The sequence below is a fragment of the Elaeis guineensis genome, chromosome 6 (assembly GCF_000442705.2).
Source record: "Elaeis guineensis isolate ETL-2024a chromosome 6, EG11, whole genome shotgun sequence".
NCBI classification, from domain to species: domain Eukaryota; kingdom Viridiplantae; phylum Streptophyta; class Magnoliopsida; order Arecales; family Arecaceae; genus Elaeis; species Elaeis guineensis.
The window spans coordinates 17,286,573-17,297,439 of NC_025998.2; the positions used below are offsets into that span (position 1 = coordinate 17,286,573).

General features: G+C 36.6%; 1 protein-coding gene across 1 annotated transcript; it reads left to right on the top strand.

Annotated features, from left to right (window-relative positions):
- The first annotated feature begins 4,350 nt into the window (after positions 1-4,350).
- LOC105047069 (uncharacterized) lies at positions 4,351-5,587 on the top strand. Its single transcript, XM_010925861.4, has 2 exons — positions 4,351-5,124; positions 5,235-5,587. The coding sequence occupies exon 1, from the start codon at positions 4,494-4,496 to the stop codon at positions 5,109-5,111; it is 618 nt and encodes a 205-aa protein (XP_010924163.2). The 5' UTR covers positions 4,351-4,493; the 3' UTR covers positions 5,112-5,124; positions 5,235-5,587.
- The last annotated feature ends 5,280 nt before the right edge of the window (positions 5,588-10,867 follow it).

Consider the following 10,867-nt stretch of genomic DNA (forward strand, 5'->3'; position numbering starts at 1 on the left):
TTGGAAGTAGTAGTAGCCTAGGAGGAGGGCTTGTAATGGCCCAGGCCATTATATGGGCCGGGCTTTGGTCTTAAACAGTTAGACCTTGAAATTTAGGCGCGAAGAGATTTTCCCTTTTTATCCCGCTAGGGTTTCCAGAAGGGCACACGTGTGCTTCGCATGGGTGGCCATCTCACTCGTGTCAAGCAGGCAACAGCTTCCCGGATGGCTCATGGCCCCTCAATAGCCACTCGAGATCGGATACACTGTAGTGTGAAAATTGGATAGGCTCACCTGAACCTATGTGCCCAATGTGTTCATTGGATGAGGGTTATAAATTTGGATGATTATCTGGATCATTTTTGCATGAATAAGTTCATCAAGAACAGGGTGATGATTTAGAAGGGTGATTTATTAATAAATTTTTCATGATATTTTCAAGCAACATGATTAGTTTGATTATCTATTTTTGGAGTGAACTTTTTTCCATTAAAAATAATAAAAAATAAATCTTTTTTATTTAAAAATTTTAAACAAACATGGATAACAGCGTATTTTTTTACCTTTTTGGATGATGTTTTGATTTATTATTCGATGGTATAAGATACATACGATAAATTTACTCTAACCAATAATTTCTCCGTAGCCCCTCAAAAGCCCACTCGAGATCAGACATGTTGAATAGTATGAAAATTGGATTAGGATCAACCTAAACCTATGTGCTCAATGTGCTCCTTTGGATCATTTTTGTATAAATAAGTTCATCAAGAATAAGGTAATGATTTAGAAGTCTGATTTATTAATAAATTTTTCATGATATTTTCAAGCAACACTCGATTATTTTGATCATCTGTGTTTGGAGGTCGTGATGTTCCTGTATTTATTTGTACATAATGGATATATTAATTTTAAATTATCTGTAATATTTTGATTTTGATTTTAAAATTTTAACTAAATGAGCTCTTCATAGCTATTAGTTGATTATTTTATTTTAATTTTATTGCTGCGAGGTTCAAAATATGAGACGGGTAGATTAGACGAAGTTAAGCTGGAGGTTGGTTGCAGTCCAATCTAGAACATCTTTAAGAAATCCTACAAACTAAGTCAAAAATTGGTACGGATCCTTCGGTTCTTGAATGTTTAAGTCAGTCTTGAGTTTAAGAATAGATAGTGAAAAAGAGTAAGAGAGCAAGAGGATTTGTGTGGAACTAGAGAGATTGGATTTTGTATGAACTAGAGTTCTTGTTCAAGAACCGATAAAATTTTTACTGACAGAGTCTCATTCTATTTTGAGCTTAGAATTTACCATTAGAAGATTCACAACCCTTATTTATAAAGGGGCTGAAGAGCCCGTTACAGAGTTTGTTAGGCCATTAGAAGAGTTTGTTAGGCGGTTAAAATCAGCTGTAAGTGAGCTATAGTATAGCTGTACGTAATAGCTGAAAGTGAGATCATACTTAGCTGTATCCATCAGCTGTCTATGAGATCGTGGCTAGCTATCCATGTGGCGAATGAGCTGGAATACAACTGAAAGGCAGTTACGACTAAGCTAGATAGCTGCCAGATAACCATCCGTACTTCTGATGGTATATCGGTAATAGATCGATGTGGAATGACTGATATCAATAAATATCTGAACTGGACATCATGCCTTTGGTGTCGATAATTAGGTCGGCTGACAGCTGAGGTGAGTATCTTGCTTACTAATAGTTCTGGACAGCCAATTTAATAGATAATACTGAAAAGTCAGATCGGTCAGATGTCGGTATAACTTGAGAGAACATTTACGTCAGACAATAATTTGTTGCCATGCGTTCAGATAATGATAGGATCGAACTTATAATGAGCTCAGCTTTCAGTCTGCTGATGAGATGGACCTCCTGACGAGGTCCACAGTCAAGTTTTATATTGGTATTCTAGTTAATACAAAATTTATGAGTTTTGAAGACATCAGCTGAGATAATATAACCTCTATAATAAATTTAAATAAAACATCTCACCTCCTTGTACGAAGCAAAACTTGAAGACATGATATATCACTTTGACATCAAACCCATATACGACAGATGGATGCCCACAAGAAGGCTCAGTTATCAATGAAGAAGGCCTCATTAGTAAAATACCAACAAACATTGAATCCACTAATCACTAGATAATAATTTCATTCCACATATCTATGGCATAACTTTTCAACAAGTCTTGTAACAGACACAACGAGAATGAAGTCCAATGAAGAATTTATATTCATCACCTGATTTGAAGCCCTCTTTTCTACAGTCTTGAGCACATTTGCTATCCTTGAAGCAATAGTTCTCATAACTTTTTATTGAAAACTAGGCACACCTTTTTTTTTCTTGGTTACAACATAGGTTGGCTCCACTACTGGAATTGAAACAAAACTGAGTTATATATACCCTCACTTATAATAATTTTTGATCCATAGGATCTTGCATCCATGTGGCTAGCTATAATAGGGAATTACTAGTGGAAAGTCGCCTAACCATATATGGAACTGAAGTGAATAAAGAAAAAATGTGGACACACATACTCCATGTCGTCAGCTAATGTTGTAACTCTATTTCCCTTTATTCTACTAATACATGATGCTATAAGCCTTATTGATGAACGCTTCCCTACATGTTAAATATAAAGAATTACGGAAGTATTTTATTGACTAAATTACACAAAAATATTATATTTTCATCTATTTTCTATTGAGATTGGCAGGAACCGAACGCTGTATGCAAATGCTCCTTGCAAATTTTAGTGGTGGATGTGTGTATATGTTACAATTGCTAAAGTTATTGTGCATAACCATTAGATGCACTAGTCTCTAATACTTAGTGATCCAACAAAAAATTATCCTATAAAATTAACTTGAAGAATTTAGGTTCAATTAGTTTTTGTAATTGCTACGGTCAATATTGATGATATATCTTCAAAATTCTAGGGGTTCAAGTTAAAAAATTGGTCAAGGCAAAAATGGAATGATTTTACCCTCCTAGTAATGGAACGATTATAAGGGAAGATGAGGCTCTAGTGACATGTAAACTCAACATTAATTTATATTTGGATGAAAAGAACTGATTGATGTTGTTTTCATTTTGGCAAGGGAGCCAACTACCTATGTTGAAGCAAAGGTATGCCAAAGTTTTCCACAATTGTTATTAAGGAATTTGCTTCAAGGATTATTACTCTGGAGGGGAGTTACAGAGCTACTTGCAAGTTGTTTAAAAGACCATATCTTCATTGCATTGCTAAAAACCCTGCTAAAGGGGTTAAGGCACATAAATCTGTCTTGTTACTTCCTCTACTCAAGGAAATTTAACCTTTTATTGTTATAGTGATTATTACATTAACCACTGTACGTCATTTTACTAATAACATCCTCTTTCATGGATAACTGAGTTTCTTTGAGGCTTCCATTCATTTTAAAAGTAGTTTATTTCAATCTCAAAAGTTATTTTGACATTTTGCTGGGTTGTTTTGATATTCCATAGTTGACCATTTTCTAACATTATCTAAGAAAAATTCTTTGTGCACCGTAGATGGTGTAGAAAATCTGATATGGAGTGCATTATTTGTCCAATTGATCTACATAGTCACTGTTTTTCAATGTACATTTAATATCTATAACTTTACTTTATGATTTAAAATTTTGAATGACGAAAATATTCTGTTCTTTGAAAAAATTATGACATTCTATATCCATATTATGACTTTCTGTGTCCAAAAAGTATCATAATATAACGCAGGATGTCATAATATGCATATGATGTCATAATTTTTTCTAAAGAACAGAAGTATTTTCATTATTTAAAATTTTTAAATGAAAAATAAAGCTGCAGGCATTAAATGCATATTAGAAAGAGTTGGACAAAAATATCCTTTCCATATTATGATATCCTGGATCATATTATGACATCTTGGTCCATATTATGACATCTTGCAAGAAGTCATAATTTAACGCAGGATGTCATAATATGCATAGTATGTCATAATTTTCTGAGCTATATTATGGCATCCTGTATATATGAAGTTATAATATGTCACAGGATGTCATAATTTTTTTTCAAAAATAAGAGTATTTTATCATATAAAATTTTTAAATAAAAAAATAGAATGATAGATATTAAATATATATTATAAAATAATAATTATATAAATAATTATATAAAATAATATATTTTATATCAAATTTTTTATATCATCTACAGTGCACAAAGAATTTCTCTCCCATCAAAACAACCATAAGATATTCCCGAAGTATAACTTAGCATTGTTTGGGCCACATCTATCCATAGCCCAAATGACGCCCAAGTACATACTTCAACACTGACGCACAGCTGTTTGCGGTTTTAGAGAAGGTTGGGACCCGAACGAGCGGCAGCCACCAGCCTACACAAACCGCCAGCCAATTAACGCCAGAAATGGCAGGTTCACCATCACTTCTCCTACCCCCCTCCTAAACCCGAACATTAGCCCTAATTACTTGCTCCCATACTCCCGAGAAGATGAGCTCTCTCCTTAGGTCCGGTCACCGTCTCCTTTCCTCAAAACCCCCGATCTCGACCCCTATTCTCCGTCGCTTCTCCCTCCCGGTGAAGAAGGAGGACGCCGACGAGGGAGGGGAGCCAGAGGTGTTCGACCAGCGGAAGCTCCCCGCCGACTTCGACCCCGCCACCTTCGACCCAGCGAACGCCCGAAGCCCTCCCTCCGACCGCGTCTGGCGCCTCGTCGACGATGTCTCCGCCCTCACCCTAGCTGAGGTCGCCGAACTCTCCTCCATCCTCGTGCGGAAGATGGGCCTGAAGAATCCTCCGATCATCGGCGTCTTGAACGCCGGCGCCGGTGGGCCCGGGCCCGCCGCCGCCGGGGTGGCGGGGGCGCTGGGGACGGAGGAGAAGAAGCAGGAGAAGACGGTGTTCGAGCTGAGGCTGGACTCGTTCGACGCCGCCGCTAAGATCAAGGTGATCAAGGAGGTGAGGGGGTTCACGGATTTGGGGCTGAAGGAGGCCAAGGACTTGGTGGAGAAGACGCCGACTATTATCAAGAGAGGCGTCTCAAAGGAGGAGGGAGAGCAGATCATTGAGAAGATGAAGGCCGTTGGAGCAAAGGTCGTGATGGAGTGATGAAGAAAGAGAGGTATTCTTGCTACAGTTACTATAACTTGTTCATTGTGATTTAACCCTTGTGGATGTGGATACAAATTGAATCACAAGTTTGGATTTTTACATTATATGTTGTTAAATTAGGCGAGGTTGAGCAAAAGGAAGTCTTTGGGCGCAAAAAAGATGCAAGGAGGTATGGGAAAGATCTCTGCTACTTGTTTCTTGAGCAGATGTTTGTTCCAGAATGATTTTGGAGCCAAGATGTGTGTAGTTGAGAAAGAATTTTCCAAGGGGATGCTTATTCTTCACTCTTGCATTTAAGAGAGCAATCTTGGGTCAGTTTTGCCTGTGCTTTCTCATCTGTCACCTTGATGACATAGTTCTCATGTAGTCTTTAGTGAAAAGGTAAATAAGCTAAGAAGTTGATTAAACTTTTCACATGTTACTTTGATTCACAGGCTTAATGCACCATTTTGGAATAAATCCTGATACCATCATGTGTATGCATCATCTTTTGGTTTTCTGTTTTACTTCAGTGATACTGTTATGCTCCAGAAATATGGTTGCAATATAGGGGCAGTTGGAATACTACATAGTGCATGGGAAGTATGCTACGATTAGCTAGAAGATGATGGGAAGGGAAAAGAGGGGGATGTAGCAGTCTAGCAGAAGTGGAGAGGAGGTGGAGGAGGGGGAGAGAAAGTGGGTTGCTGCATAATGATTGACTAGCTAGGAAGCATAGATACTGGTACGTGGTACGGGTATTTTATGGTACGGATACGCCGATACGGCAAAAATTGAAAAAACCACGATACAGTATGGCTAGATATTTTATATTTTTATTAATATTTGAATATATATAATATTTCAATATTAATAAAAATATATAAAAAAATAAAATTATATTTATAATATTCAAATATTAATAAAATTAAGTTCTCAAATCTCAACTAACTTTTTAAGTATCATCATAAAAAATAAACAATATTTGCAATTAACGAAAAAAAAATAGTAGTCTAAATAAGTAGAAGAAATTAAAATAGTAAGTCTTGATAATCAATGATAATAGTTCAGCTGCTTTATTGTCTGCATCATCAGTAAAAAGCTTCTTCTCCACATCTGGTTCATGAAGGGACAAACTTGCAATGTCAAGAATACAGAGACAGGAGTACCGGTGCCGCACCGGAAATGTATCCAATGCTGGTACACGCCTGAAATAGGAATACTGGTGCTTCATAGTTGACTAGCATTTTCTTTTGGTCCAACATATTGCTCAGGCTACTCATGCGGGCCTCCTGGGCCTTTGTGAGCACCCAGGCAATTGTAAGCAGCAACATCAACTGCTTGATAGTGATAATGTAACTAATAATTTGCTCATAACTTGATGCCCCATTTCTGAATTTCATCTTGGTTGCTGCATAGTCCTATTTATTAGAATTAACTGCTCGATCTTTGTATTTGTTAGCACCTGCTTGTTATTGCTTGCTAAAGTTTACTAACTGCCTTATTCAAATCAAGTCTGTGATTGATTTATATGCCTTATTATTCATGAGATTCAAGTTATGTGACAGGCAAACTCAGAGGTTTATGTCGTGACATTTTTCTTTTTGATAATGAATATGTTATGCAGATGTCCTTTGTTGCTTAAGAAATTAACATTGGGCATATTTTTTTAATTTCAATTCTTCCATTTATGAATATTTTCAGAACTTCCTCTTTTAATTATATAATGAGCTAGTATGAGGGGGTAGGACATGAAGTGCATTTCATAGAAATCTGACTTTAAAAAAGTCAAGACCACGACCAGAAGAAATTGATTATGGGGAACTAAATGTTATTGTTATCGTAAGTATAACTACAACTGACAAGTCTCATCCAGTATTTGGAGTTTTGCTATATCAATCATGCTTCGGTAATCACTGTGGTTTATGGACTGCTCTGCATATCGTGAAGATCCTCTTATAACTTACATCCGTGAGTTGGTGTCCAGACTCAACCTAAATTGTCGTAAAACATAAAATGCAATCAATTGTATCCACTAGCAAGTGCGTAAGAACAAATAGTGGAAAACAGAAAGAAGATAAGAGAAGGAATATAGAGTAATGAATGAAGAGAGCCTTTGGATGCCTTGATCTCTAGTGCCTGCTTAGTTTCCACTTAGCATGAAGGCATTGGAAACACCCTTGGCTAGTTACCATGTAGTGTTTTTTCCCCAACACACGGAATTGAATGAAACAGTATAAGTGGTCTTTGTAGTCTAGTAGATTCTGCTCTTGAGTCTCTTTATCATTCTACATAATGCTTAAAGAACTTCACCTGTTTGTTATTGTTCCGATGGAGATACTTCTTGTTTGGGTTATCATGGAATATATTCATTAGAAGATTATGTTGCATCTGACATAGTTTATTAAGTGCTCTCTCAAGCAGTTTTTTGCTTGCTAGGAATCCCTTGAGAAATTAATTTGGTTGAGACATCCTCTCTATCTTGCAACATCCTTGGTCATCAAGGAGGTAAGCAATTTGAGGTTAGAAGGCATGAGTAGTTGTAAAATTACTGGAGTTTGTCTGAGGAAGATGGGAGCAGATAGCGGAAAGATGTTCTGAGATCTAATCTGTCTTATGTTTCTCTGAGGAATAGATCAGATGCAGCAGAATCTTACTCATGAATATTGTGGAGGGGCTAACGGTAGGTCCCTTCTTACTTGATCTTGTGTTTGAAAAAATAATTACACATATAGCATGAATATTCTTGACATTGAATTTATTGACAGCCCTATGTGTATAATTGTTGTGCTTAACTAATCATACAATTTTTTGTATCATTATTGAATAAGGCTTATTATTGAAGAATCAAGGTGTATATTATCTACGCATATGTGCCATATTGTCACGTGTTAGATTATGCTACATGAGGGACTATTTCACCAAATAATGTATCACTTCATTGTCCACCTTTTGTTTGAATGGCATGGTAATGTTTTGAGGGATTGTTACTTGGAAGCCGTATGGCAACTTCATAGACCTGTCTTAGAATATGCTTCAGTTTTTTCGGGTCTTCACCATTGCCTTTCACATTTTTCGTAGTTGTGTGCTCATTTGGTTTTCCCACTAGAGGTTCACTGCCGATATCTGAAGATTGCTCATGATGCAACCACTGGAATATAAACACATTAAGGCATTTGAAGTTGTAAAATATTTACCAAAAGTATCTTTCCAGTCTTCGCAACCTCAACTCACTTCAACAATTAGCTGACATGAGTGTTATCTTTGTGGTTGCCTGCACTCTACCTTACCACTAATCGAGTGCACAGCGTGGCTATGCAATCTTGAGTTCAGTTAATTCACTCTCTAACATACTTCCAGGATCTATTTATTTTGGTCTACCCAACTGTTGTGAATTCTCACTAACTTTTAAGACCATTTCTGTATGCAACTAACGCTACCACGTTATGTATTGGAACATCCCTTTCAAGGTTGGGCTTTTTTTTTTTTTAAATGACTCTATATAGATGGGATTATATTGTGATTCAGAGGTAGAATCTGTGTTATTGCAGACTTCTGGATACCAAATTCTAGGGGAATTGCCGGCACATGTATTTGTGATTGATTTGGTGATGAGGATGACTTACAAACTAGTTCTAATCATGTGTAGGCAGATTACTATCATCCAAAACTACAGAAATTTGTATAGAATGTTAAGTGGTGAAGCAATTGAAATTTTGAGAATGAGACTTCTTTATGCCAAATGACAGGAAAATTGATTTAGGAGTGTAATTACCTAGATCCATAAACAACAAAAAAATAATTAGATTGGAATCACAACCACTCGTAATGCTTTCCATGTCCCTGGCGCATGTCAGAAGCATATTAACTACTCTGCTGGCTTAAATATCAGAAGAAAAGAAACTACATACTCCTCCAGTGGTGATCTTTTGTCAACACCACATTTTTATGAATCAATATTAATTAGTATCAACCTCCTAACGCACTCCTAGCAGGAGAATAGGACGATGTAGAGACAACCTATTTTATAAATATAAGTTGAAAATATGACTTTATAGTCCTATGCACTATTATAACTTGCGTTCCAATAGTTAGATATCACCAACGCCTAATTTATTAAAGGATAAAATGTTTTCATGGTTTAAGTAGGTCATTCATTTAACAGAGCCAGGGCTTTGTATGGAGAGGATGGTTGCCATTTTGTGAAGCTTGTTATTCTGTCGTTGCCCCCACGCACCACACTAGTCTAAAGGCCCTTTCCTCTCTTACATTCCCCAAACAGTGTCAATGTAAAGAAAGGGTCTGATACAAAGTGAGTTTAAATTAAACTATTTGATTTTCGAACATGGTGGTTTATATTCTGTTTATACCGATCCAGTTTCCCTTTGCCTATACTCTAAATTATAGTTGTTAGATTACCGTATTTGCAAAGACTTCTAGAAGCATTTGCAGAACGCTAGACCAAGACACCACATCAACGTTGTGCGCTAATCAGTCCACAAAGTTGTTATTTCTTAATGAAAACTTCTATCAGATGTGTTTCACTCCTACAGTCACTGTACCTGCTCGTGCTTCACAATCCTTGGATACCAACTCATATAAATCTCACACAGGATCCATGCGTAAGTGGCCTCGATTAAATTTTTAGGAATAAAAAAAAATCCATTCAGCCGATAATTTGTGTTGCTAACAAAGTTGTAGATATTCCTTCACATAGCATCTTTAGATGTCTAACATGTTTGCTTGGCTCTGAACTATTTGAATACAAGACTTTCAGTATTAATGTGTAATCTCATGATCTCACCATATTTCAATATATTCTCTTGTATAAGGTGAGCTATGATATTTTCTGTTAAAATGACCAAGGACGGAGTTATTTTTTTTAAAAAAAAATTTATTACCGGTACATAAAGGTTCTGAAGGACAAGATTATACAAAGAAAATAAGACTATATAGTATTTCGTAGAATTCTCTTGAAGGAAAAATACAAAATAACAGAGTGAACACCTACCCGAAAACTATAATAATCAATAATTCATTTGTCAAGAAAATCATTATAGTCAATAATTTATTTACCCACCTTTTAGTGTAAGTAGTGCAGTTATTCCTCATATAGCGCTGGACATTTTTAATATGTGCATTCTGCAGGAGTACTAAAATTTGATACTAGCAATATATCAATATTGATTCAAAAGATAAGAATAAGAGAAGTAAACAAGTACTCATAGAGGACCACTGACAAATACTTCAAGAATTACATGCTTGCATTGGTAGCATAGGTTGGATGGTGCTACCACTTTTTATCGAAGTCATCCCTCTTCCAGGCTATACATAAATTACTGAGACGCAAACTAGAGGAGCCACTTCCCTTAAATTCATGACCTTCTCATCATCACTGTAAGCATAACCCAAGATGCAATGCATGATTAAAGAAGGTCACACTCACAAGAATGGCCTCTGTATCTGCAAGAAATATTGCAACATGTGCAGCTACCTGGACTTCCATGCTGAAAAAAATTACTTCCAAAGTCTGTCAGATTGGTGAAGCAACAAGGTCAAATGAAGATAGATCAACCTAAAGCACCCACCTCGGTTTCGGTCACAATAATCTCCCCCACTGGTTATGTGGACCAAGATTAATTCAGATGGGTCCTCCCCCACACGCAGGGGCTCATACCGCTCGTTAGCCCTCTGTTCTTACAGGCATCAACTTGAGTCAAACTGGGCTACGGTTCTTCCACTTTTCTTATTTCCACCAAGCATAAAAATGACAA

Excerpts from the sequence above, each read along its gene's own strand:
- LOC105047069 (XM_010925861.4), top strand. The coding sequence starts at position 4,494 with ATGAGCTCTCTCCTTAGGTCCGGTCACCGTCTCCTTTCCTCAAAACCC.